Source organism: Molothrus ater, chromosome 1, assembly GCF_012460135.2.
Source record: "Molothrus ater isolate BHLD 08-10-18 breed brown headed cowbird chromosome 1, BPBGC_Mater_1.1, whole genome shotgun sequence".
NCBI lineage: Eukaryota > Metazoa > Chordata > Aves > Passeriformes > Icteridae > Molothrus > Molothrus ater.
In genome coordinates, this window is record NC_050478.2 from 92,127,419 (window position 1) to 92,152,840 (window position 25,422).

Here is a 25,422-nt window from a genome sequence, read left to right on the forward strand (position 1 = left end):
ATCAGTGGTAATTTAACAGGGTACAATGCTAGGTTTCAGTGCCGACTCAGTCCAGGTCAGATTGTCGCACCTATTAGTCACACTTATCGTGAGGAGAGGTTGAAGGCAGATCTGTACCTTAAACACAAATGGCAAGAGATTATTTTAAGCATTTATTTCCTCTGTTCTTTCCAGGTACTTAGAAGGAACTGGTCTTTCTTTACTACCAACAATGGTTAGCAATTGTCCAAAAAAGAGGATAAACTGCTGATCTCTTCATAAACCCAGCTCTTGGGAGATTGCTGTACTGCATGTGTGATAATTTAGACTAGAAGGAATTCTACTGATACCACACTTTTTCATGTGAGACCTGAAGTAAGAACTCAGCCACAAATTAAGTGGGCCAAAATCAAATGTGATGTGCAGGATAAGTTTGTTTTTCTTGTCTCTAGATTTTATGGAATAATAAGGAAACAAACTTTTGACTGCGTTTACATAGCAGGGAGTCAGAAGGTGACATCTCACTTTTGAGTCACACGTTCATCCATCCACCTAGAAGCCCATTACATCTCATGTGTCAGTTTGCATTCCCTTACATGTAGAAGCTTCACCTACCTCTGTAATATTGGTCAAGATGTGTAAAATGTGTCTGGGCTTGTTGGAAACATGAGAAAAATAATTCTTACTGATATGTGCCAGGAAAGCCTGAGAACAAATAGAGTTATGTCAACAAAAAAAGAATAAATTTTGTAACAGGGAAAACTTTAGGGAATTTCGGTTGTTCGTATAAATTACTTCTGCACTCAGAGACCTGGCTAGTACAGCTCTCCCACTGTAATCACAGCAGGTAGTATTTCTAAGCACAGACAAGGCTTTTGGTCCTCTACAGAGCTGCACCTGGTGTAACCACTCCCATTGTGCAAAATGGCATCCGCATGTCCAGATGAAGATAATGGGTTTTAGAGTCACACTTCATCAATGCAAATGATGTGAGAAAGTGCAAGGCAGTCTGAAACTGAACCCAGGTGCTCTCATTCAGAGGGGTGTGACAGTGATTCCAAGTGTGAACAATCAGCTTGTCAGAAGTCATGCAGGTGTGCTCTCCACCTGCCCCCAGCCATCGGTTCCGACACTACCCTGTCTCCCCATCACCTGGCTTCTGCCAGGCTGCTGCACAAGGAGCTGGACTAGAGAATATTGAAGGGCTCATAGCACAACCCTACAGGCAGCTCTGAGGCACACAGTAGTCTCCAGTGCCACTGCTGCATGCCAAGCAAAGGACCATGACAGCAACTCAGTGAGACTCTGTCATAGTTTGACACTGGCACAATGCCAGTGCCCCCATGAAGATACCTTCTCCCTGGTAGCTGCTGTGAGATGTGACCAGGAATAAGCAAAGCAGGCTCCTACTTAGGAAAGAAAAGAAAACAGAACTTTATTAACTACTGTGGAAGGATCATTATGGCCACAGAACCAAGAGGGTTCAGTGTTGGTGCCCCTCGGCCCCAGGGGGTGAAAAAATATGGGGGGGACAGGTGTCCCAAAGGACAGATTGTGGGGACAGGTGTCCCAAAGGAGAGACTGTGCCTTTTTTGGATCTGGACAGAGCATCCTTAAAAAGACAACCCTAGAAGCAGTTCTGGTCCGTGTTCAGTGGTGAGAGCACTGGACATGAAAGGAAGTCACAATGGCAGATGTTCTCTGGGCAGTGCCACGAGTGACACAGAAACACACGGGGTTTCGACTGTGTTTCCAGGGGAAGCCCATGGTACAAGAAGGACTCCTCTCCTCTTGATGAACTGAGGATTGATTGTCTAAAAGGTGGTGCTGGACCGAGAGTTGGTGATTTGAGGAACAAATGTATTGTGTTGGAAATTTGGTGGGGGGAGGAGGAAATGCATTTGTGAGGTTTTCATTTTCCCTGTGTGTGTGTTCCTTTTTATCTGTAGTTGTAGAGTAGTTAATAAAGTTCTGTTTTCTTTTCTTTCCTAAGTAGGAGCCTGCTTTGCTTATTCCTGGTCACATCTCACAGCAGCTACCAGGGAGAAGGTATCTTCATGGGGGCACTGGCATTGTGCCAGTGTCAAACCATGACAGACTCTAAAGAACTGCTGCTTGTAATCACGTAGATAGTTAATCAGTGAGGCAGAGGTTGTGCAGCAACACTGATTTATCTTCCTCTGCATGAGGAACAAGTTTGCTGGCCCACAAGTACTTTTGCAATTTGGCTTGAGTTTATGTGATGTGGACAGTGGTGTACTGGAGAGCAGTGTAAATTCCACCACTGTGATCTCACTTCAAAATGGGGTCTGATATTGCATTGCAACCACTGGCAGGAGGATTAGAGCAAGGATATCAAGACTGTCTCAAACAATAGGCAGCACATGGCCAACAGGGAGCTGATGAACCTTGAACACAAAAAAGGAAATATTCTCATGGCTTGGATATGGTCAGCTGGACTATGACAGATTTAATCCAAAATACAGTAAGATGTTGTTGCCCCTCTTTACTGTCCAGTGTGAAGCATTTCATACCACAGTTCATAAGCACTAACATGCAGAGAATGAATATGTTTACACCTGCCAACTCTAATGTACAGGCAGTAAATTCTACGAGAAGAAATGGTCAATCTTCTTGGAGAAGAGCAGCCTCCCAGGTGCAGAACCATTACACTACCTGAAAACTTCATTTATCCCACATATTTAAAGCATTTGGGAGAATTTTACGCCACTCATCTGGCATGTAAAGCCATGCCCTTTGTGACTGACAGATAAAGGAAGACATTATAATTATTTATAACATTTTGAAAAAGAAGACATTCATTACAGGGCTTCTTTCAAAAAGCACATATACATACATCTAAGCTTTTTTTTAAAATGATGTGGTTGTTATATAGGGGAAGTTGATATAAAGTTGAAATAGTGCAATTTTAAAACAAAAATTAGTGCAGGAGTCAAACTACAACAATAACAAAACCCAAAATACAACTTTTTTATTGTTGTTGTGGAAATGCATTACTGTCTGGGTTCAAAGAAAAGTATGCAGTCTGTTTTCAAAAGCACTAAAGTGCACTGAAGTGCTTTTGAAAGGTATACATCTACCTCTCAGTGAGATTAAGGGTTTCTTTTTGGGATTGAAATTAGGATGTTTTTGAAAATAATCTTAGTATGGGATTTGGTTTTGATGTAGGGCGACGATATCTAACAAGCTGCTATTAGTCAAAAAATACTATCAAGTAAAAAAGTGCATTTCCTTTGTTGATGTTACAAGTAACAGCAAGGAAAATAATCAGAGAAATACTTCGTTCTCACATATACTTAACAGCGTTTTGTAACTCACTTATACAAGTAGATTACATCCCATTGTTCAGTCTTTCAGCAGCAACATGAAAGGCTGATGGCAATGAAATGGAAACATATGGAAAAATATGAATTCTAAAAGAATAATACTAGTCAAGAAATTTAGGAGTAACTTTAGTTTGAAGTAAAATAATTTCTAATTCACATATGCAAGTCGTTATTTTTACTTACGTGGTCCTTTTAAATTAAGAAGTTGTGTTGGGAAGCCCTTTCCTATTGCCATTAATTTAATGCTGGGATGAAGGAATAGCTGATCCTTCTTATAAGAGTAGAAAAATAATTATAAACCAAAACCTCTTATGGTAGACTGACCACACTGAAAACCATAAATATTTTTGATTTGCACAGAGGCATCACATCAGCTTGAGAAAAACAAAGAGAACGAAGCAAACAGAAATTGCTAGACTTTGCTAATGAACTGTAGACAAGAGAGGAAAGGTGATAAGGAAAAATGATCAGGTATACCTGTGCAGCAAGTAATGATTATTTTTCTGTGCCTGAGGTTTTATCTTTCTTTCCTCTTTCCAAAGATCACTAAAAGAAGGGCAGTAGCAGGGGGTAGGCTGTGTGTACCTGTGTCTGTTTCTTTTCACACACAGGTGTGCACACACACGCACTCTCAAAATCTTTCCACTGGCTTTTGATTTTAGTAAATCATTTAACTCAGCTGGAAGAGAAGCTACAACTTCTTGCTTTTAACATTATAAATATTTCAAATGTTATAAAATCTATTGCAAAAATGTACATTCAGTGGTTTTATGAGGCACAGGACCTGCTAATGTATTTTCAGGGAAGCTTGCGTGTACTCTGTTCTGTCCACTGCTGGACAACGGTGGAGAATCCAGGGGCTCACGCTTGATCGCTTGAACCAAGCAGGGGCTTTTAAATTCACCTGGCATTTTGAACACCTCATCAATCTGCTCTTTCTCCTCCCCTGGGCTGGGGCTGTAGAAGTGGCCGTAGCAAGCTGTGTGTGGCAGGTCAGGCATGCTTTCCAAACACACGGAGGAGTTCTGAGGGCAAAAAGGGGGGCACCTCCCTGTTCCGTGAGCCCTTGCCAGCTCTGTTGAAGTTCACGTTGTTGGGATGATTTGCTACAATGCATTGCCAGTTATGGGGCGTGTAAAGGCAGTGCCTTGGCTTCTGGCAAGGCAAGGCTGGCTGGCAGAGGTCTGGCTCCGTTTTGAGGTGCACTCTGCTGGGATAGCCGGGCCCCTGCTTCCTCAGCGAGCCGCTCTCATCCAGCCATGCTCGGCTCTGCAGGTAGTTATCAGCAGTGTTTTCAGAGTCAGAGTCGTATTCTGTTTTGATAGGCATCTCCAAGGGAGTGGCTGTGTCATAGAGAGACTCTGAGGATGTGAATGGTCTCTGCAGCTTCCCGTGGTCTGTGGCATAGTTCTCTGCACAGCGCTGTGGGAGCCCCGAGTAGGACTGGCCGTTTTCTGCGCTCCCCCAGTGGGAAGGACAAGTTGATGCCAAATTTAAGAAGTTTTGGTCTCTGTTATAGAATGATCCAGCTCTCCTGTTTGGACACGTGTTCATTCTCTGGCTCATAGAACAAGAACTGGAGTTTCTTAAAGTCCAGCTACTGTTTGTGGTGCAGTTGTTTTGAATGCCTAAAACTGATGTGTTAGAGCTGAGAGGTTCCTCTTGCATAAAACACTCACCGTTAGTATGAGGCTCAAACTTCACTTTTACATTATCTTGTTCATTCTTCACTGCTGCCCAGTTAAGATGCTTCCACTGGCCCAGAGTTTCAATGGCACTGTTATAGGAAAGCCCCTCCAGGTTTCCTTTCAAACTGGCAAAACCACTTAGTATCTTCAGTTGTTCATCTTCTTCCCTTTCAATAACAGTAGAAAAAAGAAGTCAGGTCAATCAGAGTTTTCTAAATGGTTGTTTTCTGGGATACAAAGTGGCTCAACATGCATTACAAGCCCTATATTGTCCTCAATACAGGACTCTCACACTCTTGTGCACATAATCTTTGCATTTGCTTAAGAGAACAAAAGAGTGTCCCTGCATCTGGGTGTCAATGTGTGTGCACAGCTAACTATTTGAGGCATTGCTTCATTTGAATTCATGCATTGTTCTTCCATTTCAGGCACACACTTCAATAAAGAACCTAAAAATTGTAGTACAATACAGTAATTTCGTTACACTTTTGTTCCTCCCTTAAAATATATCTAAATAATATTTGTGTGTAGAAAATTCTAGAGATAAAATACAAGTAGTATCTTAAATGAGATGTCTTTTGTTAACAAAGAGTTATTTGGACACATAAGAGCTTTCTGATCAGAGTGATTTGAGGGACAACTCTGGGGGTCTTACAATTTGAGAACACAGCTGAGAGGAAATAAAATGCCCAAATTAAATAACCAAATAGTCACAGATGTTCATATTGGGTGTATGTTTGTTTTATATGTCTAACTTAATTTATGCTGCCTTTTGTTTTCTAAGATGGCCAGTGAATTAATTTTCCATGACCTCCAGCTGAAGTACTCAACTTCAGTTAGAAAAGAACACTGACAGAGAGTGTTGCCTGAGCATTTCCATGCCCAAAGCAGCTGTTTTCAGAACTGGGGTCCAAATCCTAAGATTTAGGTCTTGAATTCACTAATGTGCTGATTCCCAACTTTGTGGGATCAAGTGCCATGAAACCACCTCATGCATCTCCAAGCAAGAAGCAGACATCTCAGTAGGAAACTGCGTATGAAAACCTGAAGAGCTGCTGAGGGGTTTGGAAGGCTTTTTCTTAGTTCACAATAGAACTTTTTCCTTGAGTGTTGAACTCAAGATTTCCTTGAGTTTCCTTGAATCAGTGTGCAAGAAAAGGATTTTCCAGTAGAGGGAGTCCGTGTTGTTACAAAGAGAGAACGTCCCACTGTAATGATGTACACCATGAAAGCAGAATATTTTGTCTCACTCTTTTTTTTTTTTTTTTGGAGGCATTAAATATTTTCAGTCCTCTGCTAAATATTCTTATTTTTATTATTGACCGTATTGAGATGCAAATGGTCTGACAAAAGTTTGCTGCAGATCATGATTCTCAGAAAATGGTCAGATTGGGAAGCAGAGGACTGAACAAAATGCAATAATAAAAAAAAGTTAAACCCCAAAATTAATAAGTTTACAGTGAAATAGTATCCAGTGAAAATTCTCCAAGAGAATCTATGTTTCCTGGAAGACAGCATACATTTTAACAACAATAAAAAAAAAAGTTGCAGCAAATACAAAGTCTATTGCAGACTAAGACAGAACTGAATATAATCACTAAGGCCAACTCTTGTTATACTTCAGTCTGTGGGAACTATCAAGCATAAAGGAAGGATTTTAATCTCTCTGAAAGCAAAAATGTAACTAAATAAACATGCTTAATTACACAAAACCAAATTGGAAGCAGAGAAACTAATAAAAGAAACAGCCCCTTTTAATCTGCTTCTTAATAGGAATTCATTCCCTGACACAGCAAGATGATGTTTGTGCCATGCCAGTAAAAGTAAAAAGTTCCAGGATCCTCAGGTGAGAGCTCCCCTGCTATTCATGTGAATCTTGGGAGATACACCCCCTGCAAGGAATATCTACTCTGGAAGTGCAAAGACTTTTTTCATTTCTTCCACCTGCAAGGCATTTTGAAGGAAAAAATCTGGGATAACAGCCACATTTTTAACACTGGGCCAGATGGTGGCTACATAAAACTCGTGGCCCTGCTCTCTGAGTCCACTCTCTTATCTCTTCCCTCCGACCAGCTTGAAGAGATACTTCAACAAGGCCCACAGGAACTGGAACAGACAGTCCCATGGGGGAAGGATGCAAAGCCCACTTGAGAGGAAAGGGTAAAACTCGTCCAAAAACTCCTCTCTCAATGCAAATCTGTGAGATTAGTTTACTGTGAGATTAGTTACTCTGTGACTGAGCCTACAGGCAAGTAGATATATCTGTCTACAAGCATACAATGAACATGAGTACCCTTCTTTAGCTTATGTTGCACATACACAACTGAAAACATGAGCTCAACTGTCTTACATGAAGGAAAAAAAAAGCTTAACATAATCAAATGCTGATAAGCAGAAAAACTAGGACACTAGATTTTCAGCTACAACATAAAACAAAACCAGAATACATATTTTGGTGCAAGAAAGACAAATATTAATAATCAAGTAATTTCTTTATGTGTTAATGTATATGTATACTCAACTTCAGAAGAAGAAAAGGCTGAAGACAGAAAATAAATATTGTTTAGGATTGTAGCTGCCATTTCATATGTTCCAAGACAGAAAGAGATTTCCATATCATAAGTAAACTAAATTCTTCTCATTCAGCTCTTCTCTTAGGTCACTACAGCACTTTGAAAGATTTCCTACAAAAAGAATGCATTAATTTTCCTATTTTTTTTTTCTTTTTGGTACTGGAAAATATACTTACTTTAACATTTGCTGTTGGGCAAGGACATATTCTGAACAACCACTTCGATACAGAAGCTGAGTGTTAGCTTGAACCCAGACCCAGTGATCTTCATTTGTTTGTACTTTGACTAGAGAAATGCCATTTTCTCCATTATTCTTTGCTATATAATTTAAAAGAAAATAGATTTTAATACAAGCAGTATTGAGTATTTTTTGTTAGCTAAATTTCAAACATTCAAAGATTTCTTTGTTGCCCTAGAAGCATCAGCATAGGAAAGTACAATCTAAAATGTCACAAAATGAAGCAAATTACATCTTAAAACTAAATTTGAAAAGTCTAGTAAGGCACTTAAACTGTAACCAAGGATTTTACAGTAACAGTCATTCCTTCTAATATTTTCATGTCAGTAGTAGTAGTACCCACAAAAAATGTTCATGAAAAATGGAGCTATAGGAGAGAATAATTTTAAAGACATTAATGATTTCCAGCAGATATGACAGAAAGATGAGTACAAGTCTGCTCAAGAAGAAGTTGCCCAGTGGGGTAGACTTACCATCAAAACTTTATCCATTGTAAAATCTGTAATAGAGCCTAGACTCATAATTTTTCCACAGCCAAACATTGAAAAAGCATGAGTCAAAGCTGTGGGCACATCATGAGTTTTAAAGACAATGCATTCTAATTTTCCTCTGTCTTCTAATCTTTGGGGAAAACTAACATTTGTAACATATCTTCCAGTTTTCATCAAAGAGGAATAGATATTGTTATTAATTATCATGATTTTCACATAAACTTATTAAATTCAGTGCTGCCACTTTTAAGTAAGCATACATTGAGTATTCTTTTACTACTATTTATTTACTATTTACTCTTTACCATGATTGTTTATTTCTCTGTAAATTTTCTACCCCCTCTGAAACCACAGACTTACTCTGCATTATCTTTTGAGGTGGACAATTTTTTTGTATTTTTTAAAAGAAGAGGTTATTAGGGAGAAGAAGGAGAGCACTGGGACCAAAACCTGAAGAACTTCTCAGGAGAAAATAAAGGATGAGATTCTTTTTCCATAAACTCTATATAATCTAGAAGTACTTAGCAGTACCTTTGATTTGGTTTTCAGCAATCTGCAATGCATTAGTGAAGGCAGCACCTTCGTGGTGATTGTTTCTTCCATATAATTCTGTTGCTTCACAAAGTCCTGAACTACCTTTTGAACTGGAGCTGTAGAGGGGAGAAAATGTAGCAAATTCCTTGTCAGTGATTGAAAGCACAGACTCTAGAATCACAGACTCCAAAAGATATGATTTTCAAGCTGGTGGCCGTTAGCAAAGGCGTTTGGTTTATATATATAGTAACTAGCACTAAATAATTATCTTTTTCCTGCATCATTTGGTTTCTGCAACCAGTGTGTGCATGGAGTTCTGTATTCAATTAAGAGGAATAGTTATGTTTAGGAATATTCTGTTCATGACTTACTATATGTGGAAAAATAAATTTCATCTGGAATTGAGACAAATGCTGTGTATATTCTGCTCTTCCTATTCAAGTTACGTTGGAGGTACGTACATCACAGAGACCAGCAATGCATTTAAGAGCTGGCATTACTTCAATTAGCAATAAGCACCATATGATTTGAATGTATTTCTTCCAATCTTTAGTTGAAAATGCTTCGATCAGGGCTTTAAAAGGGTGCATTGTCTGTAATCCAGAATTACAAATGCTTCCTTGCATTAAGACCCTTGAAAAAAACAAAACTGTGTAAATCTGCCCACCATCCTTGGCTACCATGCTTCAGGCCTGAACCAAAGGAAACACTGAAGATAAATGGTTGCTTCATTCTTGTCAGATCCTTGGCCACTGTCCAGTCAGGTAGCAAAGTGCTTCTCTATTAAGAGCTCAATTTTGATCATCAGTTAATTTCTCCTGGGCCACTGGAAAAACTAGCAAGTAGAAATGACTTTCCAACTCAATTCCAAAAGCCTGCATAGCCATTACATTAGACTTCCAGCAATTTAGTCAGGAGGATGTATGTACTAGAACCACATTATACATCTGGATAGTGAATCCACACATACACAAGCATAATCTAATTGAAAGCCAAATTATGGTACTGTCAGTGATACTGATGAGCATTTTGCTTCACAGCAATAGAACTCATTACTGTAAGGTTATATTTAAGCAAAAAAGAGAAAATACAATCCTAGCCCCAAATGTCAACAAATTCTGCCATAGAAGAGTAACAAAAATAAGTGTTAGGAAGGAGATGAGTCTGAACACAATCTGTCCTTTTGTGATTGCTACCAAATGATCACCCCCAAGCCATTTAGTGCATTGTAAATTTACATGTTCATAAAACTTCTGTTGAAAGATAAATGCATACACCAAATACAACTCATTAGACTCTTTGTGAACACACCCCCCCCCCCACACACATTCAGCTTTCTGAAGTCTTCCTTTTCCTTTGTTTGTTACCAAAATGCCCAAGTCAAAATAATTGTGTTAGCAGAAGATACTGAAATTAGAAAGCTCGCAGTAAAAATATTTTTTCTTTTCACTTTTACAGCTGGCTTACTGCGTTGGTAACTTTTGAAGGTTAGAAAGATATGTTCCATTTATAATATAAAATTTTGTATATTGAAATAAATTACTTAACAGGTATTATAAATAAAGTACAATATATTGCATCATCTTGCATTCTATTATGCTCTATTATAGTAATTGCATTATATTTATTTTTTATTCAATAGTAAATCCAGATTAATTATTCACTTTTCTAAGAAAGAGTTTTAAAATGGAGAGATATTTAACATAATTTGTGGTTTTTACATGCTTAATAGCCCATAATCTTCACTAAATGCCAAAAGATTGATTTGTAAATACTTTGTGTTTGCTGCTGCTGAATCGTCAGCTTTGTGTTTTGCTCTCACAAGCAGGCTTTTCATCTTCATCTCTGTCACAGAAGGGAGCAGAAGTGGTACCACTATGCAGAATAAGGACAGCTGAGGTGGCAATACTGTTCCTGATGACGACTTCTTCCTTTGTCCAAAGAGGAACTTTAGTTTGCCTTGGAACTGCATTGTCTGGTATAAAAAATAAACCAAAAGAAAACAAAAAACCAAAAACCAAAAAAACAAAAACAAAAAAACCCCACAAAACAAAAATCCCCCATAAAAAAAAAAAAGAAAAAAAAGAAAAAACCCAACAACTTAAGCACTTAGTGTATAAACATTTAAAATACTAATACAACCTATAGACTGTGTCATTTAACCAAACCCAGTTTTGAATCAGCGATTCAAACTACGAATTTCATTTTCTTCATATAATTTAAACCATGCCATTTCAGAGACAGGGTGGGTGGAGGTACTATCAACAGTAAGATGAGACTTTTGAAGCTGGTTGAGAGTTTTTTCTCTCTTGTGTACTCAGCACTAGAAGTTCTGTGTTACGTTCTGTTTGCCATGTACAGTGGTGCAAACACTGAGTTGTTTCCTCTGTACCCCACTGAAGCTGGAACCATTATTTTTCCATGCTCTGTTCTCTCCAGCAAGATTTCTTAGTTCTTTCTTCTTATTCTGCACTTTCTCTGGGAAGTATACAGACTGGCACAACCCAAGGGCGGTGCAGACAGGTACCAAGGAAAAAAATAGGCTCAAGGTAGCCACATAGAGAGTGCACAGCTTGGAAGGAACTGTCCATCCCTGCCTCAAATGTCTGTGTAGTCAGAAGGCAGGGTTCAAGTTGATAGCAAGCTGCTGCCTCTCAGTGAAAAAATTAACTACCAAAAAATGCCCAGTGAAAAACCAGCCCATTTGAGTTAGGCATTTTCCAGAGCTACGAGATTAAAGCGGGGATGCAGACATGATGGCTGTTGAGACCCACAGCCTCCCAGCAAATGAGCATCTGAGACAGAACTTGCATTTCTCAGTCTCATGCTGGTAGGTTTCATTTTCTTTGCACGTGCTGGAGTTTCCCCTAAGTAAAAACAGCATTGGTCTTTACTAAGGAAATGGAGAAGAAGTGATTTCTAGAAATGAACTGCTCCTAGTATGGAGCATGCGAGACACTTTCTAATTCTGGGTTTTATTATTAAAGGATTCTTTTCAAAAGGAAAAACCAGATCATTATTTTTCCTTCTCCTTAAAGCAAAAAACTTTGGGCTTAAATGTTAATTGTTCAAATTCAGACTTGCCACCCTTGGGTTATGCCCAGTACAAATTGAGGACAGATATTGTCAAAGAGAGCTTAAAACATAAACATTTTTTAAGTCTTTCAATTTCAAATATTACAACCTTCTTTTCTCCCATCATTCTTAACATATATTAATAATTATCCTAGGTCTTTCTTGTTAGTGCACAGCAAAAGAAAAATGTATCCTGTCCATGGATTTCCACAATATTTATGTTGAAGAATTTTCCATATGAAGTAATTAAAGTATGTTATGTCATGCCTACAGTGATCTAAGTGAAGTTGTACTTACAAGGAATCCAGAAGTACTGTCCAACAAGCAGCGAACTCGACAGATGAAACAGCGAGTTAAAAAGGAAGAATAATCTGTTGTCATGCTGTCATTCTCTTGTGCTTTGAACAATTTACTGAGAATATATTCTTCCCCTAGGAACAACAGTGGAGGCAACATATATCAGATCACACTAAGAAATAATGAAAATGTTCTGTAGCCAATTGAGGAAGCTGTTACGGAAATTGCTAAAAATTGCTTTATGGATGGGCGAATATTCAATGGTGTCATGTATGGATACATCTGCACATGCTCTAACAAAAGAAAAATAAAAGCTCTGCAATGGGATTCGGGGGAGTATCTTCAGAAATTTGGACTTTATTTCCTGAGTTTTTGTGATTTTTAATGATGCAAAACAGGGTAACAGATGTTGCTGGTTTTGGGATCAGAGATCACAGAAAATGCATTAGACAGGAGAGCAAAATAAGGAAAAATTATAATCCTAGGAAAAAAACAGAACAAAAAAATGGAGAGTAGATTTTTAGCTGATGTTCAGGTGTTGCACCTCCTTGATTTTTTTGTACAAGTGCAGTGTTTTGAAATATTTCCCAAAAGACACAAGTATTTATACAAAACTATGAACTTGAGACCTGAAATTCTCCACAATATACATTAGGATGAAAATTCCAAATATTTGTAAATTTTATACTTTGAAATAGCAGCGCATGTTGTTTTGCTTGTTTCCTGCATACTTCCTACAAAATCTTGCAAAGCTCCTCAGATATTTATAAGGCTCTTCTGTAAAACACAGAAACTGTTTTTCAGGAAATGCAAGAAATTCCACCAAAGTTACATGACTGTGTTCCTGAGGACTTCTTAGAGGTTGCTGAAGGATTTCTTGCAAGTTTCTCCCCACTCACCTGGTGACTATACTTCCCAATTTATTTCCTCAATTACTACCTCAACTTCGGGTGAAATGCATACATTTTGCTAGGATCAATATTTCTTTATAATGTTAACAATCTCAACCTGATTGTAAGTTCTGTAGTTATGATTTCAGCTTAATATCTCATGTAGGAGAAACTTTGAGGGCAGGCATCCAATTCCCATCCTAAGGAAGTGTAGCCTCAGAAGAAAAGGTGCATTGCTAAACCTATTTGTTCTTCAGAAGGCTCCTGTCTACATCATTTTGCATGGGAAAACAAATGGCAGAAAGTGATGCTTCCATGGTTATTCTGTACAGAAACCTTTTGCATCAATGAGAGGACTATTGATGTCCTGATCTGTTGCCAACAAAATTTTGGCAGTATGAAGAACTGATGCTGCTCATTCTGAGCGTGTAAGAATATGTGTAGGCACATAAGAGAAAAGCAAAGGAAACAACTTTGTAGCACCAGTGGCTTAAGCACTCTGCCTTATAAATGCCCAGGATCAGGAAGAAATGTAATCTCTGAGTCAATAATGTAAATAGATGGCCACTGTGCATCTTTCCAGTGAAGAATCTGACTGGAGATGGTGCTGATACGGGCGTAGGTGGAGTGCAATTCTCCCTCTGTAGAGTGGTGCCTATGTTTCCAACCAACATGCACAATCCCACCTGTTTCTGACTGTAGTTGCTGTCCCGACAACATCTGGGGAGGATTCATGGCCCAGTGCAGTTGTCTGCAGAAATCCTGGCGGTCATCCACATGGATGTAATCATATATGTTTTGGTGCATTACATCAGTCTGAAACAATTACAACAAAGAATGGTTAATTAGTAACTGTAGAGGGGCAGCCCCTTATCTTTAGATTGATAGTTTGCTTAAAATAATGGCAGGTGTAGGACACCTTCAGAGCAGCTTTAATGAGGAAAGTTGTTTCAAAGACCCCTCCTTCTCAACATCTGCTTTTTTCCCTTCACATCCTAAGATGATTCTTTCTATTCTTAACTCTTTTGTACATATGCAAATGTGACTAATAAACATCCAATTGGCAAGTGATCACTAGTGGCATCCCCCAGGGATTTATGCTGGGACAAATCCTCTTTAATTTCTTTACTAAGGAATCATGGGATAGAATGCGTGCTCAGGGGGTTTGCAGAGGGTACCTCCCTTAGCTGGGGAGGGCAAGGCAGCTCCTTGGTGGGCTGTAAAAAATAGGCTGAGAGGAACCTCAGGAAGTTCAGCAAAGGCAAATTTCTCTCTTAATTTTGGGTACCTCATGAAAAGAAAGAGATTAGAATGTCAAAATTAGCTCAGGAGAGTGCTACCAAGACACTTAAGAGAACTGGAGCACATCCAGGAGAGATGAACAGGGTTTATTCAGCCTTCAGAAGGGAAAACCACAGAAAGAATGTACTGCTGTATACATCAACCAAATGAGCAGGGGAAGGGAAGACAAAGGCTGACTCTTCTCGGTAGTGAGAGGGCAAGAAGCAGCAGACACAAGTGGCAACATAGGAAGCTGGGAATTAATAAGTGAAAAAAATTACAGTCTTGGTGGCTAAACACTGGAACACGTCTTCCAGAGGGGTCACAGAAACTCAAATCTTGATTAGTCCTGCATCAACCTGCTCTAGCTCGATGTGTTTTAGCAGGAGGTTGGACTAGATGACCTGCAGAGGTCCTTTACAACTGTGTGATTCTGTTATTCTGTGACTTTAGAATATACTTATTACACACAGCCAGCCAGCCTAGAAAAGCAGCATCTTATATTGAAATCGAAAAAAAACTTCTAGCTAAATCTTAGTTTTATAATGGATCATGTTTCTGCTAACAAAAGCTTTATAAAAGGAAATTGCAAGAAATAAATCTTCACCTGTCAGATCGACAAAAAAAAAATTAGTCTGAGATGGTATAGTAAAATAACTTTTTTTCAGTAAATGTATGTCTAATCAGCAGTCAAAGGTATGCAACGTACAGTGCTGCATTTACAAATAATAGCAGAAGTTTTAATATTGACAATATGTGTATTGACAAGAAAGTCAATACAATGTCAGTGACTGGGTATTCTAAGTAATTCTGAATACATTTACCTGATGAAACCCTAGATAGTCCACAATTGTCGATGATGCATAGAATATCATTCCATCTGCACTCACCACCAAGGCAAAACCATTCAGTGACTGAAAAAGGAAAATAAAATATGTTGAAAGATAATCAGAAGATAAAGAATAAAAATAGTATCAATGTAATCAATTTAAGAATATCCTAGGAAAGAAAAAACTCATTCTGCAAAAACTTGGACACTAAATTCTTTCCTACCATGAAAAATGAGTAACAACATGGAACATGCTTTCTTTTTTTTCTAAAAAAGTTAAAATATTTAATTACAGTATAATGACCATATTACATTACTAGTTTATTGTCTGCTTAGTGGTCTGCATAATTATATTTGCTCATTAATTCATAGAATTAAAAGTTTAATAGCAAGTGTCAACTACTTTGTTTTTCCTTTTAATTTAAAACTGCACATTCCATAATAATTGCTTTAAATATATATGCATTAATACATTTAATATAATAACATCCAAAGGGAAAATTAAATACATGTGCTGTTTTAACCATGACTTTAAAACTGGATCTGTATGGTTTTTTTGTATAGCTTTTTTCTTAAGCTGCTATAAAAATACATACATAACATAATTGCATGAATGCAATGAATATAAAAAGTCAGTCCCCATGAATATAAAAAGTCAGTCCCCAGCTGCACAAGGACTGACCAATTCTGCCTCTCTTCCCTTGATAAAGGTTTGGTAACATATCTTTACTCCAGCAGGCTTGCACTCCAAGGCAGTCTAGATCCTTTAGTGTGGTGGTTTGGAGGTCTTTGAGATTACAGTTCAAATAGCTGTTGCTGAAATACTGCTATATTATTATTATCATCCTTGCTTCCCCTTACTCTCAATGTGCCTATTAATCCTGAGTTAATCCTGAAACACAGTGAGGACAGATTTTCAATTGCTCAGTAACCAGATACACTGACATATTCTTGTGAGCTTGGTTCTCTTTTTGGTTCCTAAATAAGGACCAGATTTCCAAATCTGCTTGAAAGCTGTTCCCACTGTGACAATGGTGGGCAGAATTTCAAGAGTTCAGTGCACAATAGACTGACCTCCTCAGAAGGTTTGGCTCCCATCATAAATGTGGAGCACCTTTGGAAACGTGGCCCCATGGGACCACACTTGGCCAGAGGCTCTGTGCCTTGAAGAACCTGTGAATCAATGACTTGAGAAGAGTAGTGAGGAGCCTTCAATGGCCATAGCAGCAAGTGATTCAATCAGGTCAATACTAGCCATAAGTCAATGCTAAGAACAGTCAATGGCAAATCTTGTTTTGCTCCAGGTCAGCTCCATAAGTGCAGATCTCTTGCAGAATAAGAGTGATCTCTGCCTAATTGTGCTTGTGTTCAACACTAATTATCCTTGTCAACTCTTCAAGCACGAGGACTTGCTCAACTGGTGCTATTTCCTGCTCTAAATAATGCTCAAATTTGTCCCAGCACCTAACCAACCAGAAGATGGTGTGTCAAGATTTCTGCATCTTCACATCTGCACCTCTCACTGCACTGAGAGGAACCTCCATGGATGGTATCTGTCATATACATTTCCAACATCAAACGGAGACAAGAAAGCATTTTTGGCATCTTGTCTCTTTGGACTTGTCTTCATAACAATGAAACCATCAGTGATGTGATGTTAGGAATTTTATTACATTTTGAACATCTGGCAGGCCTTTTAATTTGGATAGACTAAAATTTTCCATAAAGATAACTGTGGGACACTTAAAGGAGCTCCCTTTTGTCTGTGCCCCTTACCAGGCATATTCTGAAAGACCTTGAGTCATGCCCATGAAACAGGACCAGGCAGAAGTTAAGAACATTTAAAAAATGAAGGAAATGTGCTTAATTAAATAAAAGTTCTTAAGCTATGCAAAGTGACACACCAAGCCCTACCTCTATTGTTTAAGCTTCAAAGACCACAAGATCTGAATTTTATCAAAGAATCCTACATATTAGCATGCTGAACATTTTAAAAATGTACCCTCCAATTGTCCTGCAGGCAAGCTGGAGTTTTTCAGCCCCTGGAGGAATATCTGCCTTTGTCAAGGATTGCTTGTATGAATCAAGAGATAAATTCATCTGTTCAAAAATTAGTCTTACACACTCTTTAGGCCTAGACACATATATAAGAGATCAGTCTCTACCCTTAAAATGTAAGACTTGATGCCCCACAGTGGAAAGCAGGAAGGTTTTTCTTTACACATCTTTTTTCCATAGAGCTAGAGTCAGGCTGAACTAGGTGCATGAGTTGCTAAAAATTGGAAAGGGAAATGGGACCATGTGTATTTCCAGGGGTTCAGATTAGTGTACTGGCAACTACATCTGTGAGGTTGGAGTAGGCATTAAGAGAGAGGTGGGAGGGAAAAAGAGGGAAGAAGTGGAGGAAAAGTTCAAGGAGCCATGTGTTTAGCTTAAGCCAGAAACAAGTGTGGATTTGAAGCATGTATGTAAATGAAGAGTTTTCCAAACTTCCCCTGCTTTGTTTTTGGTTTGTTCTCAAAATGCTGGTGTCCTCTCCTGAGGTTATATCTCTTAAATAAGCACCCCCTGGTTTTCACTACCCCAACTGCAGACATCAGATTCTTTGCCCTGCAAGCAGGGAAATCAAAATCCACTTTGGTGCAAAAACAACTTTTATGGAGCCACATGACTAAGTTGAGGATTAACACAAATTCCATGTCTCTAAATTAATTTTAGCTGGGAAACCTGCTGCTTCAGACACATTAAAAAAAGACAAGCTGCATATCAAGTAAAACTTTACACCAGTGAGTCTCATCCACGCCTTTAAACTCTTCTGCTTCCTCACTATTACCCTCAACTGTAGTTCAGTGGGAAAACAGACATCTGTAACACAGAAGACTCAATAGAGTCAGAGCTGGGCTGGGATTTATACTTTTCTTATCTACTTACCAGAGGTGGGGATAAGGAGGAGGGTGTTTGCTACCCAAGTGGGTAATGGTGATGGCAAATCAGTAGGGAAATACCTTTTCCCACCTCTCAGATAAATCTCTCAGGTATCAAATACAACTCCATAGTGAAATCCTTTACAGTAACACTGCATAGAGGGTTTTCTATTTTTCTGGCTGGAAGCCTAGTGACTTGTTAGACTGAGTAGGAGAGACAGCTTCAGTCCACAAGAATGAGTGAAAACTATTCCCAGCATTTTTGTTCTAAGTTACCACATCTCACATTAAACATCACAGCAAAGTATATGGCTCCACTTATGATTTTTAAATATTCTCTGTTATTGAAATAAAATTCTCAGCAATGGCTTTCTCTCATTCCCAGTGAAGAGGAGGTGTGCTGTGTCAGAACCACAGCAGCCATGTGCCTGGGAAATGGATAACCTGCAGAGATGAAACAGGAAAGAGGACGTGGGCTAGCCTGAACCTGTGCAGTTTGCACTCTTTAATGACAGCACACGTTTGCCCTGAACACTGAGGGGACAGCACGGAGAAGTAAAGACAGCTCTTCTCATTTCACTTTAATCCTCTCAGCAGAAATTATGGACAGCCTAAATGGAGCTCTGGTATTTAGAGGGGAAAATAACCAAACTCCACCACTCAATGTTGGTGGTATTTGTTTTGTGTACAACAAGAGTGTTTCAATCAGTACAGTCCACTTGCAAACTAAAACTTTTTTGCAATATTGCATGTTCTTACACATGCACACACAGAAACAAACATGCAAAACTATTAGTATGGACCTTAAAACTTCTACAACAAAAAACAACTAACTTCAAATCTGCAGAAATACATGGTTTTAAACTGCCATTTGGTAAACCATATGGATTCAATGACAGATGGAATTTCTAATCCAGGATAATAGCTGAAACATGTGAGACAGACTTAAGTACGTATTGTGAACATTTGTTTGTTTGTATTTGGCTTTTTAAAAAAACTTACATGAGTTTTCTACATTGTACTTAAAAAATGAAATCATGTGGGACTTTTTTCCCAAATGAAAAAAAAAAAGAGAGCTTGGCACCAGATAGGGGCTTGTGTTCTTTTGAAAAAACATGTACATCCAATTATGTACTCACGAAAAGCTGCACCTGCTACTGAAACAAAAAAACAATTAATCTGTCAGTTCAAAGAAAGTATGATATTATTCTGTTGCCTGCAGTAGCTGTGAGATGAAAGTTATCAGTTCCTTCCATTAAGAAGTTTTTGAAACTTTATTAGTCAAGAGATTCTCTTTGGGAATGAAGGCAAATATTTTGAGGAAGATAGGACTTCCTTTGGCAAGATCCTTTATATATCCTGAATTTTTTTTCCTGATCTCGTAGCAGAAAATCAGCCAGAAAATACTTCAAAGATATTTTGGTCAAGGTCATGGCATAGTAAAAATAAGGAGGAGGAAAAAAAAAAAAAGAGAGAGAACGAGTTCCAATGCACATTTCTCTTATTACTCTTCCTTGAAATAAAGGAAAATTCACTAGCATTAGGTCTCCAGAGACCATGTTACTATGGCTACTAAAGTACAACAGTCAAGGCCTGCAGCCATGCCTTGCTTTGAACAGATTTTCGAGTCACGCAACTTGGGTACTAAATTTCCAGGGTCAGTTGGCTCACAGTTTATCTGGAACAGCTTCATTTAATAGTGGATCACTGGGTTTTTGCATCCTATGTGGGATGGGGCCATTTTCTGGTGATCTAAATAAGCAGCTATTTAAAAACTCTGGAAACTATATACTTGCTCATGTCTTATGAATATTAGGAGGAAATGCAGACAGTTAATTGTGTCTTCTGTCTTAAACTGCATTGTTTAGTGAATCAGTATTTCTTTCCGCTGGAGTTTTTAGGACTCATAGTTGCCCTTCTCAAAAATTCCTCTGAACCCTGGGGTTCCCTGGTTCTCTTTATATACCAAAAAAAAAATTTAATTCTTACAGAACCCTGAAGTAAAAAATAGCATAAAAGACTATTCAGAAATACTATATCTGGTGACATCAGAATATGGCCTTTGCTCAACAAGTACAGTATCTCTTAGCCCTCTGGATTATCTATCTACAAAGCAACTTCAAAAGGAGTATTTCTGTGAGTAAGCACTATTTCGTGCAAAGGAGAGTGGCAGAATTGTTTTAGCATTCAGTTTTGATCAAGGGTTTGCATGTACAGATTAAATTTCAGGCAAAAGAAACAAAACAGAAGACAAATTTCCATCATTTGAGCCAGCGAAGGAAGTAGTAGCTGAAGTCTGCAGACATGGAGTTATATGGGAAGCCTTTCAGAGAGAAAGTGCTCAATCTGATACCCTGGTTTTTATAGACAGCAGAAATGTTTATTTTCAAATGCAAAGAAAGATGCATATATTGACCATTATGCCCCTTTCATTCCTCCTGTCACCCCAAATAAAACAAAGTTCATGTTCCTGCCTGTGTCCTTGACCCTGGATATCACTTCAGGCTTCTTTCAGTATGGAAATTCAGCATCTAGTGCTGCACCACCAAGGTCAACATTTTCAACAATCATTCACAATGCCAGACAGATTTGAGCCCTGGCCCTCCCATTTACTGTCAGAGGGAACAGCTGGGCCATCTGAAAGGCACAAATGATTGTGAATCATTCAGCTGGTGAAATTTCTCATTATTCCATTTTTCAATATCCCATCACTTCCACGAAGGAACTAGGGAAACCTTGGAGATGCTTGTTTATATACGTGTCCTCAGCCTAGCAAGGGAGCTGGAACGCTGGGGCTCGTCAGGAGGCAGCAGCTGAAAGCGGCCTCCTGGAAATCAGCTAGGAAAATGTAAGTCACTGGGCTCCGGTAATTGTGAGCTATAAACTTTCAAGAAAACATAGTAGTTCCCTGGAGGGTGAGATTGCAATGTGTGCACACATGTAAACACATTTTAAACCATGGTGATGTTTTTTTATATGCTTGATATGTAATAAGGATTGGACACAACCAAGAACAACTTTGCCTTTGAAGTTGTTTTGAATGCATGATGCAAAACTGTAAATGCAGTTTTTCTTCCACTGTACATTCCTTCCAAACTAAGCTTTTGTAACAAAGCTTGCTTAGTCTGTGTTGAGTCCTTGGGATAGGGCCTCTCTTTGTTAACATATCCATGAATTTCTGGTCCCCAATGAACCTGGCGCCTCAAAACCAACTACTCTGCCCAAGATGGGGCTAGGAAACAAGGGCTGAAGCATCAGCTTACTTTGTTTGTGTAGAAAGCTGATGTGGTGCATATTAGAAAGAGATGCATCCCCATTAAATCTTGTTTTTTCCACAAGTACTAGGCACTGGAAAAGAGAATACAGACTGTACTTCCAGAGAGGAGCAGTACTAATGACTACTAGCTAAAAGACAGGGAAGGTTTTGTTGATGCAAAAGTGAATTCATGGGTGACACTGAGCACCTCAGCACAAATTTGGCATGCTTCACCATTTAGGATTTCATGTGGGAAGCAAGAATAGGAATGCTACCTGAGGTTAATGGATGGTATACAAGTACTGAAGACTACTCAAAATAATATAAAGAAGAATATTTGAATTACTAATTCTAAAATTGTTGGGGCAAAGCACATTTTATTTATTAATACATAGCTAGAGGTATAATGTTTGCTAGCTAGTTAGTGAGTATGTGGATGAGTAACATGTCATTTACCTTAGCAATTACCATGAAAGAATACTAAATTACAACATAATCATTATATCTATTTCTTTAGTTTCCTCATTAATCATGATGTTGAATTTAAGATTGTGCTCTACAAGTAATGGAACCCTCCTGTCAATGCTCTTTCACAAATACTATGCCCCGGACTACACTTGGAAATAGAAACCATCTTTATATTGATTCATGCAGTTTCTCATTTCACTTCCTCAAAAGCAGATGTTGTATTCACAGATGGAAGCAAAGCTGGGGCAATATCATATCTTCAGTGCAAGTTCAGCTCTTCGTCCTTTCTGAATTCTGCAGCTGCTCTAAGCTTTTCAGTCTTCTCTTCAACAACTTCAATATAGAAAATGCAAGCCTGATTAATTCCATTTGTGAAGGCTCAAAATGAAGCATTAATTGCTCACTACTCTGCACTTGTAATAACAAACTTAGTTAGGTAGACTTTGAAATAACAAATGTAGTAAGATTAGGCATTATCTTTCACAGAAACAAGTTACTGAAAAGAGTCTCAAATAATATTTATCCAACATGTTGGACAATTAGACATATGTAAGTACCAAATGTCTGGATTTTTTTTCAGTGTTATTTACATGTAAGTGCATCAAGTCCTGAATAGAGGAAGCCGTCATAATATTCCATCCACAGCTGACTTTTATTTGTACTTGCAAACTGTTAATGAGGATGAATGGCAGACATATCTTTCTGTAAGGAATCAAAACCTAAAAGAAACAATGTTGCAGCCTATATACTGAAAACAGAATGTTATGTCCTAATTTCACAGCACTCTTTTTCTGTGTATTTAGCACTATGTATCATATTTTCTAAAGTAAAACTATTTCAGGGGGTGAGGAGAAGAGCAAAACAATCTGTATTTCACATTCTGTTTGATAATATATGCTAGAACAGCCTTTTAAAACATTATTTCAGGTCAGTAGAATTTTCAGGGAGAATAGCAACCCTGAAATTGACTCTGGGAACAGTTTTACTTTGCAGGTTATCATCTTATGCATGTTTTGTATGCTGTAAGTATCCTGTATCAAACACACCCTATCCCATTCTGACAGCAGGGATGAATCCTGCTATAAAGGCATTGTGCTGACCCAGAGAGGCAGGCAATACTTTCTCTAATTGAGATATTAAGTGGATGACAGTGGATCTTATGGAGAGACATAAGGGTAGAAAGTTAGAGACAATTCCTCTAACCAGCAGGAATGACTGTAAATCTTAAGCTGCATTATAGACTAAATGAATCCTTCCCCAAGTCTCTTCTGCAAGCCCCTGCTTTGGTTTGAGCATTTAAGTTTTATTAACTAAGTCAGAAAAAAAAGTGAAAGCGGGATGTATTCAATATATCTAGTAAAATACATAGGGTTTTTTCCAAAACCTCATGACAAAATCATTGTAAATTTGCAAAAGCTCTCAAGACTGGACAGAGTCTAGCCTAGATCTGCTTTCTTGCTCATCACTTCATCTTATTGAGAAGATAGCAAGGCTGCAGCTCATGAGCTTTTCTGAATTGAGAATGAGGAATATACTGAAAGCAAGTGTCATCTGTGAATACAGTTTAGGCTGCTCATTTATAATTTCACTTCAACCAGTTGAAGACAAGTTAAACAATGCAGGATTGCAATTACTTAAAGTGTGTGTGTGTGTCTTCTGTGTCCTCTATGTTTTGGGGTTTTTTTTTTGCAATATATGACTATGCCATCTTCGAAAACGCTTCCTGAAAAGCAAATGGAGAAATTGGTAAGAAATGAACAGTGTGTTATAAATGCCTTTGTTGCCTGAATGCAAGAAGTCAGTTCTAGTAGCAGATTAAGTCCTGGTGAATCTGTACGATGCAGGGCTCAGACACAGATACCAAACCTATTGACTGGTGGAAATAGTTGTCAAGGACTGGCTCTGAAATCAGTGAGAGGAAAAAAAAATCTAAGAGAGCTGAAACGGGAGAATATGTTTTGTTGAGGAGGAAGTTATGTGGCCACTGGATTGTGTCCAAGAGGCACCGAAATAGCCTGAGCAGAAACAGAGGAAGCGGCTGTGAAAAGTGAGCTCGGGTGGAGCTGGCTGTGATGAACAGTCTGGAGACAGCAACAGCGGCCTCAGATTCAGAGCTGCAGCTGTGCCCAGAGCTTATTGACTCTTCACCTTAATGCTATGGACGGACAGCTGCTCTGTTCTCTGGTACAGTTTCTCAGCCAGCCCTCCTCATATGACAGCAGCTTTGCCTGTCTCCTGACGAATGGAAGACACTTTTCCTGATGCCAGCACCAGCCAGAGGATGAGAACTGTCTCTCCTCACCACACACCTGCGCTGACTGCCCGCTCCTGCTCTGCCTGAACATAGGCTGCCTGTCCTGATTTTCCAACCCACTCCCAGCTTGCTCCCTCTCAATTGTAATCTGTAAATTTGTGTTGGAGAAGATAAATACTAACTCTCATCAGCCCAACATGTCACGAAATCTGAAAAGAAGCACTTACTGGCATTTTCCCATTTGCAAAAAGGCTCCACAACAAGCCTCTACAGATGTACCTATTTTTCCTGTTCAAATCCCTCCATAAATCTCTAGCAAAAGTCCTGGCAAAAGTCAAGCTTCTCAGACATTATGTGTGCTGGCAATTGTGGTTACCATTTTGTTCATTATTTCCACACAATTTTGTCGATCAAAATCCATCTTCTATCACTTTTCTCATAGTTAGGCTGAAAATGTGAAGGGAGGGGATAACACGATTTTGTTTTTCTCTGTCCCCCTGTCAAGTTGGATGGTGCCACCTCCTGTATTTCAGAAACCTCAGCACTGTGGCAGCATCATGATTGTTGCACTCGTAACAGTAGCACTAAGGACTGGAGCAGAGAGCAAATGGAATTTAGCAGTCATGGCTTTTCTATCCAGATTTGTTAGAGAAGAAGAAAAAAAAAAGAAGAAAGGAATAAGTGAGAACATTAGTTATTTGTCTAAAGGGCAAGAGAAAGGATGTTTTTTGCACAGAGCTGTGGCCATGCCAAATTTCAAGTCTGGATTTTAGAAATATGCCTATTTGAAAAGAAAGAAATAAAAGAGACCAGGGCCTCTGAAGTGTTCCTTTGTGTTTTGCCTACGCCTGGCAAGAAGAAAGTGAATGTACGCATGTGATAAAACGGCGCTCCTAACCCCATTTATGGTTTATTTTAATGGATAAATTCCCTGTAAGTCGTCCCAAGTGACTAACGTCAGCTTAAATCATGTCGTCTAAATTACTGGGAGAAGGTTCATGTTTGAAAACAAAGGAAAGCAAAAGCGTTGTTTGGGTAACTTTAAAAAGTTGTATTAACTGGAAAAAAAAATTCCTATTTTGATCGTCCAGTTTTAAACAACTTAGATTAAAAAAATGAAGCACTGTATCATCAGGATTTAGTTTAGAAGGACTGTGCTAAGAGAGTGTCAGCACTATGGGAAGCTGAAGAGGGATTCCAGACCAGTTTTTGATTCCTGAAATTTGTGCCATGGTCATAGAACCATATAATCTCCATGCACTTTGTTGGACTTGCAATTTGCCTTTTCTAGTTAAAAT

The 25,422-nt window shown here is 38.6% G+C and overlaps 1 protein-coding gene across 1 annotated transcript in view; it reads right to left on the minus strand.

Annotated features, from left to right (window-relative positions):
- Positions 1-4,066: 4,066 nt before the first annotated feature.
- AHRR (aryl hydrocarbon receptor repressor) overlaps positions 4,067-25,422 on the minus strand; it is a 63,367-nt gene continuing 42,011 nt past the window's right edge. The window contains 8 exon segments of the mRNA XM_036378624.1: positions 4,067-4,369; positions 4,371-5,181; positions 7,764-7,905; positions 8,848-8,966; positions 10,626-10,825; positions 12,223-12,356; positions 13,799-13,928; positions 15,218-15,307. Of these exon segments, the coding sequence (XP_036234517.1) occupies positions 4,067-4,369; positions 4,371-5,181; positions 7,764-7,905; positions 8,848-8,966; positions 10,626-10,825; positions 12,223-12,356; positions 13,799-13,928; positions 15,218-15,307 (1,929 nt within the window).